The sequence below is a fragment of the Gallinula chloropus genome (assembly GCF_964237585.1).
Source record: "Gallinula chloropus genome assembly, chromosome: 23".
Classification (NCBI taxonomy): Eukaryota; Metazoa; Chordata; class Aves; order Gruiformes; family Rallidae; genus Gallinula; species Gallinula chloropus.
In genome coordinates this window covers 2,835,200-2,859,417 of record NC_140108.1, presented here as the reverse complement: position 1 = coordinate 2,859,417, position 24,218 = coordinate 2,835,200, and the positions used below count along the sequence as shown (strand labels likewise).

At 52.7% G+C, this 24,218-nt stretch overlaps 1 protein-coding gene across 5 annotated transcripts in view; it reads right to left on the bottom strand.

The window, feature by feature from the left end:
- Positions 1-24,218, bottom strand: part of CAMTA1 (calmodulin binding transcription activator 1) — a gene marked incomplete at both ends in the record, with an annotated part of 245,308 nt that overhangs the window by 184,867 nt on the left and 36,223 nt on the right. For all 5 annotated transcript variants that reach the window (XM_084274547.1, XM_084274546.1, XM_084274550.1 and 2 more), the window contains one exon: positions 4,737-4,804. In XM_084274547.1, coding sequence (XP_084130673.1) covers positions 4,737-4,804 — 68 coding nt within the window. The remainder of the gene's footprint in view (positions 1-4,736; positions 4,805-24,218) is intronic.

Below are 24,218 nucleotides of genomic sequence, written 5' to 3'. Positions count from 1 at the left end.
TAGGAGCTGATTGTGCCTCTGTATTTGGCATTGGTGAGGCTGCACCTCGAGTACTGTGATGGGCTCCTCACCATCAGAAGGACATTGAGGTCCTGGAGCAAGTGCAGAGAAGGGCAACCAGGCTGGGGAAGAGGCTGGAGGGCAAATCCTATGAGGAGCAGCTGAGGGAGCTGGGGCTGTTCAGCCTGGAGAAGAGAAGGCTGAGGGGAGACCTTATCACCACCTACAACTACCTGAAGGGAGGTTGTAGAGAGGTGGGCGATGGTCTGTTCAGCCAGGGGACAGGAGATGGGACAAGGGGAAATGGCATGAAGCTGGGCCAGGGCAGGGTTAGATTGGATATTAGAAAGAAATTTGTTACTGAAAGAGTTGTCAGGGCTGGAACAGGCTGCCCAGGGAGGGGGCTGAGTCACCTTCCCTGGATGTGTTCAAAAAAAGGGTTGATGAGGTACTTAGGGATCTGGTTTAGCTTAGGATGGGAATGGTTGGACTTGATGATCTTCAAAGGTCTCTTCCAACCTTGTGATCCTGTGATTCAGCCTAAATGAGCCTTGTGAGTATTTTCCTTTGCAGCTGGCAGGAGGGGAGAGGGACAGACCTTCTGCTGTCGATCACAAGCTCTGGGCAGTCGCCTTTGCACGATCTCCGGCTCGCACGAGCTTCTCCTCAACACGGGGCCCACAGCTCAGCTCAGGAGACCAGGACATCCTGGCACCCACCCCACAGGGCTCACAGCAGGGCGCTGCCTCCTCAGGTAATAATGCCCTAACACAGCAAATTAATTCCAAAGCACAATTGTTTTCAATCTTCGTTGAAACCCAACCTTGGCTAATCTCACTTTAATGACATAGGAAATGGAAATTCCCTTAATAAATTAAGTTATGAATATTTATCATCCCGGGGTTTTACCTGAAAATTGAATAATTCAATTAATTTTACTATTAATTATTTAAGGCAAAATTAATATATTGCAAGATCCTAACTTCTCTTCAGGAAGTCCCTGGTACAGATATCCAAGGTAAAACACGCTCCTCAAGCTGGTGTGACAGGTAGGAAGGGTGCAGGATGGGAGGTGCTGGGTACACATGATGCTCTCTGGGGGTGCTGGGTGTGTTTCCTCCTGCTCTCACAGCCCCCCCCAGGCAGCATCACCAAAAGTTAGATACTGGATTAGGTTTTCCTGCCATGCTCCCTCGAAACCTCACTGCAAACTGGTACCCTCCCCTCCAGCCCAGGCACCAGCCTGTATTTAACATAAACTGAACTTCTCAGGAAACATCACAACTCCAGGGCCAGCAAGAATCACTAGGAAAACAACAGAGAATCACCGACTGCTGTGAGTGCACTTTCAGTCAGGAAAAGTGATTTCTAACCAGCCTGAGGTCACCCACATCCCTGTTCCAGCAGCCACCACCAGCAGAAGCTGAAGAACAAACAGCAGAATGGTCCTTTCCCAGTCGTGACGTCCACGACACAAGAAGGTCAGGTCACTTATCTCTCTGCTTCTCACTCCCTTGGCACATCTTAGACTTGAGCAGGGTCCAACTGCCCCACAGCCTCAGCTCATCAGGGGCTCCCCTAGCGAAGGCAGAGCTCTGAGAGGCAGGACGAGCCCATCCTGTCCCCACAGATGGAGGAGCTCAGCCACCCACACGTGCTGCCGCCGCTGTGCCGAGTCCCAACAACTCTGATTTATTAGGTCGGGATTTATCAGAGGGAAAGGCTGCCCAGCCTACTGTCCCTGCCTGTTAGGCCAAGCGACGTTTGTTTTCTTGAAGCCAGGAGAGAGGAATTAAAATGCTAAATATAACCCAGGAGGTAGCAGGAGTAAAACTGAATTATCCAAATGGATACTGACGGCGTATGCAAATCGCTATTGATTTGTAGGAGCAGGCTGCCACCCAACTTCTTTTAGTTGCAGAAATATTAATCGCTGCCAAGTCCCACTGCCTAAAACGAGCATTTGGGCTCTTTCTGGGCTCAAAATCCCACATCTGGGAGTTTCCACAACCGCTTTGCGTACTAGTACACGGCGATGGCTTGTCACAGCATCAGCTTCCTGAAACACTTCCCAAGAAACGTTTATCTTCTGGGCTTTGCAAGGTATAAGCCAAGAGCTGGGTACCTGCTGCACACCCTCCCCCCCCCCCCCCAAATCCCTGGTTTTGCTGTAGGTGCAGCTGGAATGTAAACACAGCGAGGGGCAGGGGGTTGTTCACACCATGCACAGGGGTGATGGCGACTATCCTGAGAGGGGAAACAGGGGCTCTGTCCCCAGTAACCAGCAGCTGAGCGCTCAGCATCAGAATGGTTTCCCAGGGCATGAGATCTCACTGGGTCTGGGCATTGCACATCAACTCCTCCAAACCACATTCCCAGCTGGAAAACTGACCTTTTAGCCTCTGGGCATGGCCAGGTCTTTTCGGTTACCTGACCTGACGTGGGGGACAGAGGTGAAGCTACGCTGGGCCACTCGAGTGTATTTTCAAAATGCTCTAAAAGTTCTAATTACAGAAGGCACCTGGAAACAGATACTTTGCTGTATCTTCACCGAGGAGAATGATTTTGGACAAAGAAAATCAGTTTTGCCATTGAATTCCAATGTAAATAACAATTAAGTTCTACTTGACATACAAATGTCAAGTCATTTTTGAATTTTCTTTTTTTTGGTGGGCACAATTTGGGTGGGAACTTGTCAGTGTCGGAGCCTCCAGCCCTGTTCACAGAGAGTTTCCCTGCTGACTGGAACACCCATTGCAGATTATCTGGCACATTATCAAGTACCCAGACACCATCTCAAGGAAACAGCAAGGTCAGCACCTTGTGGGGTGTACTTGTTAATTTATGTTGATAAACTGCAGTGCTCAAAAGGCTGTTGTAATAACATCCCCCTACCTTTCTATCAGAGTATTTTGTCAGCTAGAAACACTCAACAAGAAGTTTTGTTAAAAAAGCTTTTCAAGGTCTCGACAGGCGCTTCCTGGCAGCTCCTCTAACAGCGCCACGGCGGCATCGCCAGAGGGTTCCTCCTCCATCCATCACCAAAGCAGCAGCACAAGCACAGGGACTCCTTCATGAGAAAGAGAGGAGGCCTTCAGAAGCAACAGGCACCACTGGAAATGAGCTCTTCCTCTTCTGCCTTCCACGTCAGCTCCGTAACCAGGAAGCTTTTGAGGCCAGTGCTGGGCAGGTCACACCGGGTAGAGCCAGCGCAGCGGCGGCTCCTCGGCAGGAAGCTGGATGGGACGGTAGTGAAGCCCCATCGCCAATACCCCCCAGGTCACTGACAGCTCCAGCAGCGTGCACTGTGCCACCCCTCTGCGCCCCGCCTGGCAGCGCTCCTCAGCTCACACTATACATCACCTGATTAAACAGCTCCATAAGTGGCAGCGGTGCAATTCATTCTTATTAATTTCCTGAGATTAAATTAGCAGCACCCACAGCAGCAAACAAAGAACGGGGAGTTTTCTGGTTCGGCGCTGGATCGATGTCATTAATTCTGCAATACCAAGAGCCCTGATTGCAGGAACTCAGCATTTAACTCTTCCAATTAATTTGTATATTAAAAAGAACAAAACAAAACGGGAAACTAACTCAGTGATTTCAGAAGGTCCTTGAGCAGCCATCACAACTCTCCTTCTGGGACTTTCTCTTGTCCAAGTGCCCACAGGCAGGAGGAAGGTACTCTAACCTTCATCAGGGAATGACTGTCCTGCATTGCCTTTAGCAAACCAAACTCTTCACATCGTGCACCGCTACAGAAACATTTCTGATCTCCAATCTGTAATGACACCACACACACACACACACCAGCCAGTGCTCTCTGACCACTCCAGAGGCTTATCCGGCAAAGGTTTTGCAAGAGATTAGTTTGCCTGCATTCCAAAACTGGCATCACCAGGTCAGGAACAAGCCTTCTCTGATATTCTCACATTACCTGCTGTCCTGCAGCCAAGCAGGGGAGCAAGGCAAAGCACTCGTGTGCTCACGGGGGTGAGCCCCTCAGCAGGAAAGGGCCCTCCAAGGGCCCTTCAACAGGAGACATGTGGATTGGGGAAGAGGAAAGAAGGAAAACCCATAACAGCAGAGTGCAAGACTTGGGTTCTGTGTCAGGGAGATGCAGGGCAACTGTGTGAGCCTGAACATGGCCGAAGCAGCAGGAAACACCCACAGACCCAACCTGACGTCTCAGTTCCCAGGGGAGGAGTTAGAACGTTTACAGCAGCACAAGGAAGACGTGCCACTTGCTGAGTAATGAACTGCAACACGTCTGTCAGTGCAGAGCTCTAGGATCTCCCTGCCATCGAGCACTTAACCCCAGCAAGGAAGACACCAAAGCGCAAACAATCCCGGCGCCTGCATATTAATTGGGCAGAGCACCCAGGGGGCTCGACACACTTCTATCAGAGCTGGAGGCTGGGGGCACCGTCAAGGCAAAGAGCCCCCAACCTCCCTCCAAGGCTTTCACACCCATTCAGCTGGAGGGATACAATCAAACCCCTGAACAATCGGGTTGAAACTTTAACCTGTCAAGATTGCAGCTGTTCCATTTTTAATCAATCCAATTCCATTCAATGAAATGCTCATTAAGTCAATTAATGAGAGTTTGGTGTCACAAGCCATCAAGCATGACCGGGAGTTTTCACTCGGTGGCCAAGGCATTGATTAGCGAGTCGAGCCAGCAGCGAGAATGAGTCAACGTGCGTTTTCACCGGCTGAAGCACAAGCAACGTTACCTTGTTTTAGGGGAAGTTGTTAGCCATTCTTCATGCTTTTCAAACGTTATTAAATAAGCTGCAATTTCCTGAAAGAGAAACGCAGAAAGAAGAGTTACTCACACGGCTGCGCTGGGAAGTTTTATAACACAGAAGTTTTATAACAGAGACAAGGAGCTGCCAGCCCTGGGCTTGGTCTGTGGCTTAAATCAGGCCCTGGCTGAAGTAGGGCGCTGGCTCAAAGGTCGTGTTCACACCACCAAAGCTCAGGCTTAAGTAACAGAACGAAGGGATGCAAATGAGGAAAGGCATTAACAGCATTTTCCAGCACAGACAACTCCCTGGTAACTTTGGTGACCGCAGCATCGCCGAGAGCCTGGCGTTACGTCAGGAGGCAAAGGGGAGGGCAGCGACAACACGGGCCTGGGGAGCTTAATTAAATATTTATAAATAGAACAGCATCACTGCAGAGAGAATTACTGAATTATTAATCGTTGCCATAAAAAGCCAGCGGGTGACATTAACATAAGTCATCGTTCCCACTCGCAGGAATGATACGGGCGATTACTTCCAGATCAGGACCGATTTGTTCGCAGGAAATTATCGGCGCCGGCGAGATCATTCACCACGGCGCTCGCGCAGACGCCCGGCGAGGGTGGGACGGGCACCCATCAATCCCCACCGCAGACAGGCTGAGCATCCTCGGCAGCCCCAGGGATCCACCCCAGAAGAGAGGCAGGACCAGTGACACACCCAACTACGACAGCAGCTGTCACCACACCAACAACGCCCCGAAGCGCCCAAGGACCCCAGGGCTGCAATCCACTGGAAACAAACTTCTTTACCTCACCCATGAAGAAATGGTCAGAAATACACAGCTCTGTGATGGGTCTCTTCCAAAAACAGCCACCCAGCAGGGACCACAGCAGCCCTTCTGAAACACCTCGGTAGCAGAAGCTCCACACATAGGTCCGAGCTGCCCTGACTGCTCGAGCCCCTCAGAGCTGAACCCATGGCAGCAGAATCTCCAGAGCTGCTGCCACTGCACATCTGCAGGCTGTGCCACCACCAAGGTCCCCCACACACCAGAAATGGCTCTTTCGACCCAGAGATGTTTTTTTTTCCCCTTTTCTTTTCAAAAGATAGCTCTGTCTAAGGGTTGTAGCTGCATAGTACCAAAGCTAAAAAAATCCACAATGCTCTCCCACCAGCTGGCCCAAGCATCTGCTAGAGCCACAAAATGCAATTATATTACTCCCAAACGAGACATAAAAATATCTTGTTTCCAATACTCTTAGTTTTAAGACTCATACTTAATGTCCTCCGGGTATTGCAGCGGTGCCAGATCTCCGTGTTATGTACTTTATTAGAGTTGTGTGAATGTCATATTAATGACTCCTAACCAACATGTTTACACTGCAAATAAATTCCCCCAGAATCCACCGCTGCACCCCTCGTTTCCCAGGCCCCACCCTGTGTTTTTAAACAAGTGGGGTAGTGGCAGATGAGGGGACCAGCACCGCTTCGACAGGAGCCAGAGGAGCAGCAGCGATACGGGGCTCCGACAACCCCGCTCCTTCGTTTCTGGCTGAGTGTTGCATAAAATCCAGCATCACAAGCAGCTGGTGCAGCCCCACGCCGGGCACTGGCACAGCTCCTACACTCACAGCCTCCCCAGAGAACACACTGAACCTGGGGCTTCTCCAGGAGCCGCAGCTCCATCACAGGTGAGCGTTGGAATCCAGGCACAGCCAGAGAGGTCTCGTGCCACAGGGCTCCCAAGAGGCATCACCCATTGCTCCCTCCAAGCGTCACGGCATTAACTCATGGCTTTGATACAGGGTGCGAGTTGTAGGAGCCAACCATGTGTATCTATATACAACAACCCATAGACTGCAACTAAAACTCTTCAAGAGATACAAAATGAGATCTCTGCTCTTCTTTTGGGCCAGTTATGCATCCCCACTAAATGTGCTGCAGTCTGTGGAACTTCATTCCCTCCCATCCCATGTCACATTCTTGGCTCGCTGCATCACAAACCTGTGTCACCCTACAGCGAGGTGAGCCCTGGGGACAAGGGAGAACAAGCACCAGCCAAGGTGGGATCTCTCTACACGTGCCCCTAACACCCACGTCCCCAGATGCTCGTGGCACAGTCTGCACGAGCAGGCATCCAGCAAAGCACATCCCTGTGACACCGAGATGATGCAGCTGATTCACCCTCAAGGTCCTGCAGAATCAGCCGGGTCTGGGGTGGCTGGATTACCATGGGATTTTGCCTTTTCCTACTATAACTCAATCTGCCATAAGGAGAGTACCTTGATTTGTAGGTTTCACAGCTGAATAAAACAGGCTGCTGCAGCCCAGAAAACCAAGGTATTGCAGATGAACAATCACCACTCTTACCCACGGCTCATTCGCGTTCTCCCTTCAGCCAGACCATACCCTGCACGCTCCTCCGTCACTGCTGGGAGAGCTGCAGCATCACAACACTCCTCTTTGGAGACAGAATGCTGTTTTCCCTGCTGCTGGCCTGGGTCAGCTCAGAAAATTCAGGCAAACCAAAGAACAGGCTGCAGATCCCTGCTGCCGACACAGCACCGAAACACCCGCACGTGTTCCACGACATCCCACAAGCTCCCCACTCCTGCAGCTGCCGTATGGAAAGCCACAGCTCCAGCCAGAGGCCAAGCTGGAGCTTCAGACAACTCAAAACGTGTAATTCAATTCTTCTAACAGGATAAAAGAAGGATCCACATCAACTAGGATAGGAGCTCCCCCAGGCTTTCTGCTTAATGATATATTACAGCCTGATTTCCCTCCTCCAGAGGAAATACCTTGGATAACGAGGAAAATGCAGCGCTATAAATTAACACGTACAGCAAAGAGGCAGCGGATCATCCACCTGCCTTCTCTGCTCTGAGTACTTGGAATTACAGGGCAGAACACCCCAAACACCTCGTGCATGTTGCGAGAGCAGGACGGCTCAGTGATGCTCAGGGCGACACTCACACGAAGGCAGGCAAGAAGGCGAGCTCCCAGGGAAAAGCACGTCCTGGGACCAGGGTGAGCCCTAAACAGGGGCTGTGTGGCACAACGCTGGGGTTCAGAGGGAAACACAGAGGGGGAAGAAATAGATTTATCACTAGAAGACACAAAGTCATTAAATAATTAAAAACAAAACTAGAGACAATAAAAGCCCTCTGATAAAAAAACCCTGCATTTTAATGTGCGTTAATTCCCCTAATGATTCACTCTGTGTGTCTTCCAGGGTCAAATCAATGTCCTCACCAAAAAATTCAATTACATCCCATTCATCGTATCTTTGGAGCGAGGCTATTGTTTGCTTTTGTCTCCTATCAAACCCTTTCTGGGCTGCTTCTGGCCTGAGATTACAAACAAAAGGCAGCGTGGCACCAGCAAGGTCAGACGAGACAGAGCCAGGCTTTGAAACCCCAGTTCGGCATCCTCGGCTTCGCTGATTACTAACTGAGCAAAGGAAATCAAAGGACACGTGCCACCAACACCCAACTCATCGCTGCCAGCGAGTCTGCTGAGGCAGTGGCCCTGGATGGACCCCAAGGCCTCCCAAGAGCATCCCTACAGGGAGAGCAGCATGTGCCAAGGCCAGCAGCACCCGGGCCAGGACGTCCCACAGCCCTATGGCCCCTAAGCCCAGTTCTGTGGATGAGGCTGGGAAACGAATGGTGCTGGGAAGGCTGCACATGGGAAGCTGCACAGACCCCACGCCTGTCCGGCCACCGGCTTCCTGGCACTGCTTCAGCGTGGCTTCCCCCAGCGAGAGCCCACAGGATGGAGCCCTGCAGACATCACCTGTGAGACACCGGTGAGGAACCAAGGCTTGGTCTGTCCAGCGACTGGCTGCACCTCATAAAGCAATTAGATAATTTCACATTACAGTCACACAAGTTGTGTTTTATCTAAACTTGGCCATGTAATTCAGTGGGTTAATTTATACTCTGTTGCTCAGGCTGAAAGCATTTTATATGAATATTTGTTTTTATTTTGCATTCCCCTGCTCGTTAAGACTATTAGTGTGGAGGCATCAAACAGCCACAGGCTGTAAAGCTGGTTGGCTGCACCAGGCAGGGCGCACACAGGCTGTGGCATCCCCAGACACGGCCACCGCAGCCCTTCCCACCGCTCTCCCCTCAGCTTCGCCCCAGCATCCCGCAGCTGCACTGTTCAGCCCCACAGGAGCTGAGCCACAGGCAAGATCCACCCCGGGTCCAGAGCACGGCAGCAGAGCCAGCACCACGCTCCCCCCGCCGCTGCGTGACTGCAGCTTCCTGGGCGCTTCAATATTTAACGACGGCACAAAACCAGCCGGAGCTGCAGCAGCACTGGCGGCCTGATGTCACCCCACAGCCTGGCTGCCCCACGGAGAGGCCGAGCTGCAGCCGGGACGAGGAGCAGCCGCACTGCCCGTCACAAAACGTGCTCATCCACACAGGCGGGAGCAAAGGAGGACATGAGCACTGGGCAGGGTCGGACCCACGGGCAGGGTCAAACACACGCAGCATTTGGATGAAACAGAAGAGGCTACAAAAAGCTCTCAAAGCCTCAAGGAACAGCCCTGCCTGGCAGAAGGCAGCCCGAATGCACGCGAAGCCTGGCAGAGATGCACGGAAAGGCTGTTGCTCCAGACACACGTGGCTGTAGTTGCACCCCCTGATGACACTGTTGGACCAAGCATCCTGCCCCAGAATGGGCAGCAGCCCTATTTGGTCTTAAAGCAAGAAATCCCTGGTCTAATAACTGAACAAATAATCTGAATGTCCAGTTACTAATGTGTGCAAATCGTACCCATCCCAATTAGTAAGTTGAAATGTATGCATGTTTCAAGAGAAAGGCGAGTTTGGGCCCATCTTTGGATTTACACCAGGGAGCTGATAAAGTTCCAATCTCTTACGCAAGCACATTTATTCTCTTAGGATATCTCCACGTCCTTGCTGCTATAAAAACAAATTCGAGGCCCTCACTTCCTTATCACCCTCCCACTCTGAAAGGAAAACAAATTTCTGTCGATTATGCAGCATCTCCTGAGCCAGGATCAGGATGTTTCCATCTTCCGGACGTTCCCGCTCTTGAAGCCATTGATATTCCGAGTCTCACCAGCACGAGCTGCCCCAAAGCCACACAGGGCAAGCCTCCCCAGCTCGGTCAGCACCACGGAACAGAAGCCAAGGCTCCTTCTCTCTCCTCCTCTAGCCCGACTGTTCACCCTCAACTGAGGGTGAGGGGAGGGGACACGGCTCAGTGGGCTGGGGAGAAATCGGGAGGAAAAGCAAATGAGGGCTTGGAATAGCCAGCTGAGAACAGCGCTGGGCTGCCAGGGGGCTGACAGACACCTGTCACCAACCACCAAAACCAACTCAAACCAAAACCTTTCCTGCCTCGTGCAGGTAGTGGCTTCTGCTCTTGAGGCGTTACCTGGCTGCAGGTTTCTAAAGCCAACATGCCGGGCTGCACACACTGCTGCTGCACAGGGGAGTGAACTCAAACGTTACTAGGGCTTTACTGACAGCCAGCAGCACTGGCACCACCTGCAGCCCAGCTGGGCAGAGGTTCCCAAGAGCCGCATCAGCCAAGGGGAGCAGTGGGGCTGTGGGGCGGCACTGTGTGGCTTGGGCTCTCCAAAGCCTGACACAGGTTTTCCTCCCTAATCCCACCCAGCCTCAGAGCTGCAGCTGCACTGTGGGGGGACACGCTCAAGTTGTCCCCAAAAGGCAGGGGCAGCAGTGGGGTGGTGTGACCTCGCCAGGCACCCAATGGGAGCGCTGAGCATGAGCTGTCTGGTCCCCGTGCAGCCTCTGCCACCGCGGCGCACGAAGGACAAAGATCCATTGAAACTTCATTGTAAATGTATTTTGCTAATTGAGTAAGGGTACACCAACTAACGTTCCATCTAATTAGATGGAAGTCAGGTTTTATTATCAATATCTGCAGCTAACTAATTGAATCATTTACAGTCACCACTGAGCCGAGGGGCTCCCTGCCCTGGGAGGGGGAGGCAATAGGGAAGCTGCCGAGCAAAAAAACCTCCACTATGCCTGTCCCCTGTGGAAAACCTGCACCAGTCCCAGTTTCCTCAGCACCCTTGGGGAAGGGGGAGTGTGGAAGGGAAAGGGGAGATCCGCCTCATAACAAGATCCCTGCCTCATTGGGAGCCAACCTTCACCTCCCTGGAGCCGATGCAAATTCCTCCTCTGCAAAGACCACAGCACCGTTGGGAAATACAGGTCCCTGCACCCCAGCTCTCCTCCCTCCGAGCATCCTGCGTCCCCCAAGTGCTCTACTCACCCTGTGCCACACCACTGCAGCTGCCCCAGACAATGCTGGGGTTTAAGCACCTGTTTTCTGGTGGGCAGAAACACCAGAGTCACCAGGACGCAGTGGTGTCTGGAGCCATCACTGCTAAGGATCTCAGCTAGTCACCCAGAGAAGAAAAGGCTTTTCTTCCTCCCTGGAGCAGCACACCAGAGCCCGCTCCGGAAGGGTCTTAAAGGAGATTTATTTTGCAGAAGCCGTTTTAGAGCCTCTGCGTAGGAGAGAGCGATAAATGTTCCGGCTTTTCCCTGTCTCCGCTGCGGCTGCTTCTCCCTCTGGAGAGGGGGGAGGAAGCATAAAGGGGGGAGCAGACGGTTCATGACCAAAACCCAGGACCGGTGAACACAGCCCATGGTGTTCACCCATGAGGATGGAGGGACAGATCTCACCCTTATTAACACCATGTGTGGGGGCACTTTGCTTAATGAAATGTCAAACAGCTCTGGCTGGGTCACTCGGTCTGTTGTGCGACGCTTTCGGGGTGCAAAGTGTTTCTTGCTTCCCCAGGGAGCAGAGGATGACCCACAGCTGGGCAGCTGCTGCCTGCACCCTCCCCCAGCCTCAGCAGAACAGACACCTCTGCAGAGGCTGGATCCTGCACACGGGGCAGCCCTGGCACTGCAGGAGAGTGGAGCTGTGGAGCGGGATGTGCGTGTGGCCGGGGAGCCCTGCGTCTCCTTTCTCCGCCTTGCGCGGTGACGAGCGCTGGATCGCAGGCGGGGGGATGTTTTCATTAATAACAGCGTCTCGCCAACCATCTGCTAAAGGTCCCCACTATTAATTTAACGGGAAAAAATGGAATAGATTACTCTTACAGTTTTCAATTAAAGTACATGATGTCTTCAAACTGCAGCCTTAATTAGACATTACAGGGTGACATTTAGGGATCCTGAGCTCCAAGAGCTGATCCGACGGCGTTCCGCAGGAATGCAGGGGCAGCAGCACCCAGGGTGCTGCCAAGAGGGGTGTCCCCAGAGTTTCAGCATAGGGCCAGCTGGTTTAACTCCTCAGTGAAAGAAAGGGGAGGGCAAAACCTATGGCAGCCTCAGCACAACAGAAAAACCAGTTTCAAACAGGCCCGGACATATTCCCAAAGGAAACTTCCAGAGTCACACAGGAGCGAACCAGGAGAAAAACCAAAGAGGGTCAGACGTGCAGCCAGCATCACCCAAAGCAGAGGCACAACTGGCCTCACACCTACACATTTCCAGGGAGGCTTCATGGGAACAGAGTCCTGGATCTGCTCAGATAAAGGCTCCCCGTCGCATCCAAACTCAGACACTCTCTGCTGATCATTAATAATTAACAACTGCTTTACACGATCCCATTTAGACCGCATTCATAGATCTTTTTCCAGCACATGGAAGACTTCAGCCCACTCTTATATACTTTTCATTAAAATTTTAATTTGAGAAGTTGCTGGAGATTGTTTATTACCAGCAGGAAAGCGCCAGTGGAGCTGTGTGGATTTGTAAGGCTCAGCTCTGTTAAACCACAGCATCCCTTCCAGGCCAGCGCAGCCAGAGCACAGAGCAGCCAGCTCCTCACTCCTGAACATCCCCAGAGCAGCAAGGGCACAGCTTTGGTGCTCGTTTTGCAAGGCTACACCTGGCTCAAAGAAAACGGATTAAGATGAGAAATCCTTTGCTCTAAAACACGCAGAAATGAAAGGAACAAAACCCAACCCAGCAAACCGGTGGTTAGCAGGCACCAGAGATCCTGCTCAGTGATTCCACCTGTCAGAGCCACAGGGAAACACACCAGACTTGAACGTGCAGCCGGGGTCTCACAGCAAGGCCTGATCTGCGCCAGCGCATCGGCAAGGGCTGCCTGGAACCGCATGGGTGCCAACGGGAGCCAAGGCAGACCTTGAAACCACCAGTGCCTACAGCATCAGGACAGATGTTACCTTCCACTCAGGGCCCAGCCTGAGGGAGTGTCACTAACCAACACCCACCCTGCCGTTACTGGAGAACACCCGCAGGCTGTTACACGGTCATGTTATTGTTAACCTGTCTTTTAAATGACCTTGGACTAAACCCTGTGATTTGAAGAAACACGTGAACCGCTGACTTGCTGTCGCTGTGGGACTCAAACAGGACTTCTCTTCCCTAGCTGGAGAGTCAGACACACGCTCTTCCCCAGCTAAGGCTCGCAGGCTCCATCATCAGACATCTTCCAGACAGTACCTCCTATTTTTAGTGTCGTCTTCAACTGAGGAAGGCAAACTGAGAATATTTAGCTCTTTTGGCTTCTCTCAATCAAACAGGCAAGTTAATTTCAGTCAGAACAGAGGATGAACTAGTACATCAGGCAGTATCTGCACTATTAAGCTTTTTTCCTGCTTTATTCAGGTGTAAGCAGAGCATCACAAGGAGGTTAACTTGCTACACGAACTGGAAGAGTCCAAACCCACTGCCCTTCTGCTTTACAAGGGGAAGGAAGCAGCTCATCACAGGCTCCTAAATCTGGACCCCATCATGGGAGAAACCCCACAGCCAGCACTGGAGTGGGGTTGGTTTGTCTGCAACATGCTGTTTGGCCAGGAGCCCATGGAGATGTCCTCCCTTTGGGTCTCAGAGTAAACCACAGACATGAAACAAATGGCACCAGTTGGGGCAGGATACTGCAATTCTCTCCTGAGCTGGCAAACGCAGCCTCACATGGCGGGCACAGCACCCGGCCACAAGGACACCCGGGCATGAGATCCGGTGTGGAGAGCAGAAACCCACCGCCTGTTCTCCGGGGAACAGGACCAGGTGGCCTTGCTGGGGGCTGCTCCCTCCAGCTCCAGCACCCATGGCTTGCAGCCCCACTCCAGCATCCCTGCCCGGCCACGACGCAGAGTCCTGCCCTTGGCAAGGCGGCCAGAATGCCGGATGAGGTGAAAGCACTGACACTTGCTCAACCTGCCTCTTCCTGCACAGAGCAGGACTGCAGCAAGCCCCTCCCCACAGGGCCGTGCAAGGCTCATTACAAGGAAAATAGCCACGGTAATTGTCCCTTTCTGCATGTTCCTCACTCCAATATTCTCCACCATAACACTGCTCACAGAACTGTCTTTTCAGCATGTTTCTGCATTATGCCTAATTTTGTAAGAGTTTTCAGCCCCACATAACGACACAGTTCAATGCAGAATCAGATATAAATCTGGCTTAAGAGACTCTCAACGGGAATTCATTTAAAACTGTAAATGTTAACAGATTCTGCCTCTGATTTACAGCATTTTCTTATTTCAAATGGGGAATTAAAATCCATCTTAAGAGATACATATTAAATCACGATGAAAGCTGTGTCAGAGCGATGATGCTAGTCAGACCCAGAAGGAAGCAGTAGTACATCTCACTGCCTTGGCCAACGCAGCACGAGCCAGCGATGAATTTTCAGTCCCCATGCCCTAATCTGAACCTCTTTCTTTGGAAGATCAGGCTAAATAAAAGGGTTGCTTTACCATGAACGATTACTTACTGGTTTTATTCCTTTCAGACTGGTTACATGGGAGACTCTCCCAGCTCTGTAAACACTGCACAAGCACCCTGGGTCATGGCACAAGCGCCTTCACCCCTGCAAACAGCATCAAGGCTGCACCACTGTCATTCCTACCACCCCCTTCCTTGTTTCACACTCCTGAACGGATAAAGCTACTGACCAGCCTCCAGCACCACAGCACCCATGGCCCTGTACCAGAGGCTGAGGAAAGTCTATGAAAGGGAATGCAGCTGTGCAGCATCCTGATACAATTCCCAAATGTCTTACTAAGTATTCAAGGTCCCAAGAGAACAGGGGCATCTGAGAGACCAACAGCATTCAGTTGTCCTTCCTCGAGATGCATCCACCGCATCACCAGAGCCAATGTGCTGCAAGAGCCCTTAATGAAGTCCTGCTCCACTGGAAAGGAAAACAACCTAAATGGACGAAAGACCAATGTCAAGTATGGGAGGAAACAAGTAGAGGCAGCCAGAAAACACATTATTCAAATATTAATATTAATTAATTACTCGTTACTTGCAGACCACAAAGCGATGAGCAGAAAGCGAGAGCTGCCACCGTGCAGTCCTCCGCTGCAGAACACTGTGCCCAGCATTAAAGCCTCTCTGGGTCACCCCAACGGCTCAGACTCAAAAACCCTCCAGTTAACCACGGTGACAAGGCTCCGAAATGCTATTTCTAGGATACAACTACTCCTCACAGATCTTCCCAGGGACAATATAATGGAGTTTAAGGTCTTCTGCTGCCATTTCTCTTCATCACACAGCTGTGCGAGCAAAATCAAATATCAGCAGGTATTTGTTCTCTTCCCCAAACATCCGCCCAATTAATCCCAATAAACCTCAAACAAAACCTTCGGTGTCGACAGGATAAAAAAAGACCTTTAGAAATTGTTGGTGTTATTACCTAAAACGTTATTAAGGATCCCATTACACAACCAATTAAGAAATAAATCTTCCTTCCCGCGGGCAGGACAGAGCCGCTACAGGCGGCTGCGGGGGTCTGCCAGCTGCCCCAGCCCTCCCCACCGAACACAGGAACACCTCGGGAAGAGGAGTGTTGGTCCTGGGCTGAGTCAAGTCCCTTTGCCTCCCGGACCTAAGGGCTGGGCTCTCTTCCCTCATTTTAAGTGTTCATGGCTCATTAGGTTCTTCCTCATCCTTCTAACTGTTGCTTGAGGTTTGGAAAAAGCCAAGCAAACCCCTAAACACACATAGCAAATGCGTGCTGGAACCTGGCTGCAGTTTCCAGCTCCCAGCCAGTGCTGCCGGAGGTTGGTGGCTCTGGGCAGCTTTGGCTCAGATTAGAGGGAAAAACCAGCAGATTCTTTGCAGAAATGGGGATGACTGGTGAAGCTTCTGGGAGCAGTTCCGAACTACCGGAGAGGATCAGCCCCCACGCGACGCGTCACGCTCACAGCTGCAGTCAAGCTGTCATCTGTCTGCGTGGGGATTCAAGTGGGACTGCTCCAGCCAGGCATCTGGCCACCAACCCAGGGCCATCAGCCCAGGGGTCCCAGCACTCTGACCCCAAGAAGGATCTACCACCTTCAGCTGCTTCTTGCTGCTGGAAACCCCCCTCCAACCCACACGTCTTTGGTACCTTGGAACAGGAACAGAACTGAAACCCAGAGCAGCATCAGGGAACCATAAATTCTTTCCAAGCTATTTTCAGGCTGCTGAGATTTTACTCATCGCTCACTTTCGAGACAACATTTAAGGGAAGAAAAAGATGAGGGGAGGAAAAAAAACTGTAAGAGAAGGGCATTATTATGTGCCCAAAGCCATTCACCACTCTGAGCAGCACCAGCAACAGAACTGCCCGGGATGTCTTGCACTTCTCCACAGAGAGGAGTCAGCCAGGAGGTGGGTGCAGGATGATGCCTGGGTGTGTCCCCAGAGCGTGGGGCTGCTTGCACAGGGCTGGGTCACTGACTAGGTGCCAGCAGCTGGAGATCACCACAGGCTGTGCCGGGCTGCCTGGCCGGCTGTCCGACAGCAGAGAGAGCTGACAGCACTAAGGACGCTTCCCAGAGGTTAAGCGTTACAGGAGGCTTCAGGCTCTTTACATTTTTAAGTGGTTGATTTCTGCCTTTTCCCTTTTTTATTCAGAGAAATAACCACAAAGGCAAAGATCTGCCCCCAGGGTGGGCGCCCATCGGGCCCTGCTCAGCCAGGGATGGGAGGAGGCTGCCGGGGGCCACTGCAGGTGTTATTTTTAGTGCAACAGCTATTTACTAGCTCCGTTCCCGGAGGGATTCAGGGAGGAAAAGGGATGCTGACGCATTTCTTACTAAATCTAGAGAAAGGATAAGCCACCGCAGACAGCGTGGCTGCAGGCACCAGCTCCCGCCGGGATGCAGCCCCGGCGAGGGGGATGCTGGCCCCAGTGGTACCCGACACCGCAGCGGGGCCGCCCGGCAGAGACTCCCCATGTGCCAGGCTGGGTGTTTAGTTCACTGTGTTTTAACCTTCAGGCTCTTGGCATTTGGAAAAAGCTTTTTAAAAGCAACTCTTAGACCTAATTGGCTCCAATTTGAAGCCTTGATCCTGTAATGAATGGCTCCAGAAATCAAACAAAGCACTTTCCACACAAACAAAATTGCCTGTTATGAAAGCAGAACGTTTTTAGGATAATATTGACTTTAACGCGTTGTCAAGGCAAACCGACAGCAGAGATGGAAACAAGCCTCTCTCTTTTAAGGTGGTCTGAATCCAACTGCAGAGAGGGGACCTCAGACACTCATCCGAGTCTGCGCTTCGTGTCCACGGCGGGGGGCTCGTTGCATAACTTATTTAGAAATATACTTTTAAGAAAGTCTTTTTTAGCCAGGAAAGGGCTGCATTTCAGAATTACTCTGTTCTTCTCTAAGCATTCAAAGCTCTTAAGAGTCAGTCTCGACATCAAGGCACTCGGCGTTCCCAGCCAGATGGGGATTCCCTGCCTAACTCCTTTTATATTTAGTCTTCAGCCTACATCCTTTATTGCTGAGTATTTACCAAGGACCTGAGAGGCATGCAGTGGGAAGGTAGCATGTGACTATGACAAAAGGCACTGGATCCTGATTCCTCATCAGGCTGGAAAGCTGGCCAAAGGACTAAAGCAGCAAGGTGAAAGATCAACATTGTGGGAGCAGCACTGGGGGAAGGAAAGGAGAAGTAACAGAGCCTGGAGGAGGAAAGGTGTTGTTCCTCCCACCTGTGCAGGGCTGTGTTAATGGCAGCACCCCGGGAGATGGGAGAGCTGCCCCTGGATAGAGGGTAGGGGGGTCTGACCTGCAGGACGCCTGTCCCGCACCCGGCATGGCAGCCCCCTCCCCACCCCCAGACACACACACAATTCATTTCCCTGCACCAACTCTGGATGGGTGGCCACTTAGAAGAGGAGAAACAGGATTTAATGGACCAGAGAGCCTGCAAGTTCAGGAAAGCTAAATAAAAGTCCCACATTAATTGGGGTTAACTGAGAATCCTGCCCTGCTGCTCCTCTGGCTGAGCTGTGGGTTCTGGGAGATGCTCCCCACAACCCAGGGAGGGCCCAATGCCGACCTGCCTGGTGCTGGCTGTTTCCTAAGGAGCTGCAGGAGGATTTGAGAGCTTCCAGTGCTCCCGTAACACACAGGCAGCCTCACTGCATGGAACAGAACAGCTCCTGCAACATCCCATAACGTGCCACGAGTCCCCCGGGAGTTCAGTAAGAGTAATTGGAAGTGACAGGGCCCCGTCACGCGCACGTCACCCCCGGCCGACGCCGCAGCCATACGTAGGCACAGCAGAGGCTCCAGCTATTTCCACCCTCACCAAAGCCCCGGCACAGCATCCTCACCAGCACCAGGCAGTGGCTGCTTCTGACTGAGCAGATGGGTCCCAGCTGGCAGCACCCACCCTACAGACCACCAGGCACATCGCCTTCCCAGGGTGAAGGCAGGGCAAAGCGTGCCCCAGCCCAGGCACAGAGGATGGCACGCACACAGCAGCTGAGGGGTGACACAGGCTGCCTCCCACCGCATCTCCGGGTGACTTTTCCAGGTCACACCCCACAGGCAGCTCCTGGGGTAAAGCGCTGGGCTTCAACCTGCCTTTCAGCCACGGGCGTATCAGCTTCCCAGCTGCATCTGTGTGAACAGCCAGTTAAAAATAATTATCACTCCAACTGTGGTGCTGGCAGCTCCGTGAGGCCCCGGCCAGAGACCCAGGGAAAGGCGGCTCCCTCCGGCACCACGTGTCCCCAGCACGGGGTGCACAGCCTCAGCCATGAGCAGCAGGAGAGCAGATGCCCTGTGACTGCAACGTCTCATCAATCTCTGCTGGGGAAAACCTTCCCATTTCCAAGGGAAATATGCAAACCAGGCTCCGCACTGTAAATCTTCCTTTCCGGCGCTAAGGAGATAAGTAGGACCTATTAACCTCCCATGTTATTTCCAACTTCATTATTGGAGCTGACACGACGAGAGCTCACGGTGACGGCTCTTTTTGGCAGAGTGCATGTAAATCGCTTTCTCAAAGGAAATTACTTCTCCGGGCTGAATGTTATTAATCTAAATTCTCCCTTAGTCAAATTGTTGCCCATAATAAATATGGAACAGGTTGTGATGCTCATCTCTGAGGGCATCCCAATCCAGCCGCGAGTTCTCCCTATCTGAAACCTCTTGAAGAGCTGCTCTGGGAGAGCATCCTTCGCCCAAGGCTGGAGATTGTCCACCCTGGTGCTGCCCTGTGCTCGAGAGCCCCACGATCTCATCATGAAATGTCTTTTCCTGCTGCCAGCGGAGTGCTCCAGCAGCCAGACTGTGAGCAGGGCCAAGCCAGGGCACACCAGTGCTGGGAAAGAAATACCAGGCACATCCATGACCTCCAACATGGCCTTTCACAGCCAACTCATTCCACGTCTGATGGACACACCATTAAAGAGGAAAAAACCCCAAGGTTTTAGAGCTGATGCTCTTTCCCAGTGGATATACACCAGCATGCACCTCACACAGCTAACAACCCCAGAGCTCAAGCAGTAGCAGATCAAAAAAACCCCACAACCAATCTGTAAAACCAGATCAAAACCCACTCTGGACTTTGCCAAGATGCCAAAGATATTCCACATCCTAAAGTCTCAGAGGAACTCTAAATGAAGGGGGGGTTTATTTGCGAGGCATTACTTTGTTTTATTGATAACCAGCTTATCACCAATAAAGATCCTCACTAGAAATCCTCAGCACGACTGGCATTCCCCTCCTGTGGCAAGCACGGGATCCTCACCCCACACTTCTGGCACACACCATGGTATGGAGCTATTTGGAACACTGTAAATCCAGAGGTGCAGTCAGCCCTTCTCCTCATTCGTTAGCCAGTCCAGTGTGAAATCGTTAACGAAGGCAGCTGCAGCAATCAACAGGGATTTCAGGATTAGGAGTTTGCCCACATCTGCCAGCCCCTGGCTCACGTGCAGCCCATGGTGCACCAACCCTTCTGCACCCGAGGCATCACCAGCGCTGCCCTTCCCTTGGGCAGCCATCACATTTAGTGTAAACACAGGTTTTCTAGAGTCAAAGCTCCTTTTGCAGTGGAAGGCAGCCCGGGACAGGGCGGGAGCTGCGGAGCAGCACAGTGCACCGCAGGATGAGGATGCAGCTGGATGGGAAAGGACCAGGACCAACCTGTCAGCGGCAGCCCTGGCAGAAGACGTGTGTGTCTCTTTTGGCAGAGGCAAGGGGAAGGGAACGCACGATAAAACGAAGGCATGCTCACAGAAAAATTACTTCCCTACCACAGCCGTGTGATTTTTAATTTTCCCTCTAATTTCAGGACTGCAGCACTGATATAAAAACCCCTATAAGTGTTTTAGGGAGATGGTAATGGTCCTATACTAAAATAATTCAACCAACACTATAATTTTAGTACCACTATCAAAATGAAATAATGGCTGTTTACTATGTTACACCTTTCAAATGACCTTCATTTGAATACAAATTGTGGCTTGAAACTCTAAAAGCTGCTCCATTTCAGGAGGCAGCAAATCGAGGATGTTTACCCGGGGTTTACTCTGCCAGCAGACACCGGCTTTCAGGGGTTGGGGGTTTCTTTCCCTCCAAAGCTGCTGGAGACACTCCCAAAGGGCCCCATGTGATCCAATTAGGAGCACAACGGGAATCACACTGCACCTGGAAATGCACCATCGGCAGGGAGACCCATCCACTCACAGCCCCCTTGCCTGGATGGATCCTGGTAACGAGGGGGAGGTGCAGGACTCTGATCCCAACCGGTGCCTCTGGGAACAGCTTGGTTTATTTTCCCCAGGTTTGGCTCTGCACACGATGGGCCCTTGTGCTGGGTTTGGGGAGATGCTGCCTCTTCCTGGAGCACCCAGCTGGTGCCCAGGTACCAAGAGGGTGCAGGGATGGGTGCTCCAACCCCGGCTCTGTGTGGGTCTCGCAGCTCAGCACATCACGAGGTTTGGCAGGTCCCCAGCATCCCCCAAGTCCCCTTTCAGAGCCAGAAATACAACACAAAACATCGATGCAAACAGCAATAAGCAAACCAAGCAGCGTAATCTGCTGCCACCCAATTCCTCACTGCCCTTCAAAAACGATTTTTAAGGGGGGTGTGGGGGGGTAAAGTATTATTAAACACCCCCCCCCCCCCCCCCCCTCCCCCACCCCCCCGAAGTTCCTCTGTAAGACACCAGAAGTCACGGTACAGCCCCCTCCTGCCGAGACACTGATGGGCCACAATGCTGCCAGGATGCTCCTTCCTCAGCAGCTCGGGGACCCTCGCCTTCCCAAACGAGGGAACACTCAAACACACACAAACCCATCCTGGAGAGGAGTCAGGCTCCTGGCCGAGCTCACGCGGTGCCTCTGCGCCTCCACAGCGCCGAGCGCTGCAACGGGAAAATCCCCGCTCTCCGAAAATACCGAGCATCTGTAAGCACTCCCACTCTGAGCCACCTACGGGTAATTACTCACAGCGAGGAGGAGGAGGAGGAAGAACCCACTTTTTGGTTTGAATTCCCTTCTCTGCACATAAAGCTGCTGGAAGAGAAGCGGGAGGTGAAGGGCAGCACGTGGCTGTGGCAGCAGGGAGGGAGGGACCTCAAGCAAGGGGAAGCATCTGCTTAGCAGCAGCCTCATTTTAGGGAGGAAAAGGGGAAATCCCCTCTGTAATGGGTGACCAGAGACCCCCCCTCCCCAGCAGGTGCAGCACTTCTGGGGGAATAGCCCAGCCCAGGCAGAGCAGGGCCAGCCATGGATGCTCTTGCTGGAGATCCGGAACCAACACCGGTCTCCTTCATGGTGACATTGGGAAGAAACAAACAGGGTTTAAACAATAGGTGTTGTATAAAACATCTGAAAATGAGATGAATTAGTCATTAAAAATTAATTTTGGAAAATTACAGTCTTGTTAATAGAGGTTGTTACGGCTTCCTAAGTCCCTTTTCAAGCAGGAGGGGGGAAGGGGATTTCAGACACCTTTTATTGTATTCCATCAAAAACTGAAGAGATGGAGACAAACGTCTCTGGAATCCCACATTTCCAGTGTGTAAATCCATACGCCGTGTGTGTGTGTGTGTGTCTGTGATTTGCACTTCCAAGGAGGAAAAGCCCAGAGCCTTGTACCAAGCAACTCTCCCACCTTCTCACAAGCAGCTGTGCTGCATCCATCCCCCAGCACCGCGTCCCGGTGCCAGGAGCTCGGCCCCGTTGGGCGAGGGCAGAGACACGGTGCAGCCCTGTGCCGACCTCCCCTCCCCAAACCACCCACTGGATACTCCAGTGGTATTTTCATGCTCTCAACAGCGACAACTACGCCAAAATACTCAAGGTCAAGAGACCAGCATGGTTCGAGGCAATCTGCGCCTCTTAAAACAGTGACAAATATGTTATTTAATTTTAATGAGCTTTTTTGCATCTCCAATCTAATTACGGCATTATCAAGTACTGCTCTGAACTGCAGGTGGCTTCTCATTACGTGGGGTAAGGTTGTCACAAGCATTTTTCATGAATACTAAGAACTGCTGCATGTCACTACCTGCTCTGAGACCCCCCAGCCCGGCCCCCCACTGCCAGCGAGGGGCTGTGGGGAGCAACGCCTGTGCCCACCCGCTCACGGGTCGCTGTTTCCTCGCGTGGTGCAACGCACGTGGCCCAAAGTTCCTGCTGGACCCTTGCTCAGAAGGCACCCAGAATCGGATGCTTCAATCCTCCCACGGCACCTTCCCCCCCACCCCGAGCCACTGGCAGACACAACACAGGGAATGGGGAAGCCCCAACAGCAGCTTTTCCTCACAAAGGCACCCCTCAGCCATGCCAAATCCCCAGCCCCGGGGAGCCAGAGCGACCTCTATCCCCGCCAAGCAGCAAGAAGGAAGGAGGACAGACAGTCTCTTCCCCATCCCCTCCCTGAGAACACAGCCCCCACCAAAGCCCGGGGTTGGTGGTTTGCTTCACAGGGTTCAGGGAGCTGCAGACATTAGCAGGGAATTACAATCCCATGTACCCAACGCGTGGAGAACAACAACACACCCCCAGCAGCTTCCACAGACATGACACCACTGGAGTCAGAGCAGGGCATCCCCCACATGCTGGCACTTCCAACACAGGCAGCGACCAGGACCAGCGTCCCACAGCAGAGCCCACAGCCCCAACACCAGCCAACACACAGCCCAGCTCTCCCTCCAAATCACCTTATTTTTCCCCAAAACAGCCTCAAGCAGAGGCAGCCAGCAGGCCTGCCCCAGGGGGAACACTCACCGCATCCGGGGAGCCACAGGGGGTGCCAGGGAGGACAGGAAAGGGGTGCACAGGACCACAGAGCTCTGTACTGTAGAGAAGCTCCAGCACAGTGAGCCAAGCCCAGGAAATGCAGGGATAAGCCCAGCTCCCCCCACAGCCCATCAGCTCAAGTGACCACACCTGGAGGCCAGGGCATGGGGCTGGGCCTGGGGCAGGCCCACCGGGATCAGACACACCTGGACCATGGGGCTAGAGTGTGGGGCCAGGGTAGGAGGCTGGGGCAGATCAACCACACCTGGGCCTCGACAGGGCCCAAGCACGTGTGCCTGCACACGCAGCTCATGTCACACCCGCAGCTGACATCACACACGCGTGACGTGCCACAGCCCCCCAGCTGCGGCGGCGGCAGCGGAAGCGAACACGGGCAGCACATCATCCAGAACGCGAGCGCTCGGCGTCTCCGCTGCAGCAGCAGCAGCAGCACCACGCTTTGTCTCCCCTGACCTTGCTGCAAACCGCAGTCGCCTTTGAGACGCGTCTCCCCCCAACAACTGCAGCCAATTACTGCCGCATGCTTGTTTAATTGCCTTTGCCGGTGCACTGCGACGCTTACCACTGCCGGTGCCCCACCGGCGCCAGGCCATGGCGAGGTGAAGGCATCAGACACAACCGACCAGGCACGGGGCTGCCCAACGCCTCCGGGAATCGCCAGTCTGGGCTCGGGGAGGGCACGTTTCCCTACGGAGCGGGAAGTTGCTGGGAAGTGCAGCGATGGGCCGGGGTAGCGAGCGTAATGCAAACCCTGAGCTTGCCGGTGCCCCGCTCCCCCCCGGCCGTGTCCCCGGGAGAGCGGGCTCACCTCCAGATAAGCACACTGACTTTGAAATAAAGCGTGTGCCAACAGCTGCAGCAGCGAGACCCGAGCAGGCAGAGGTGTGGTG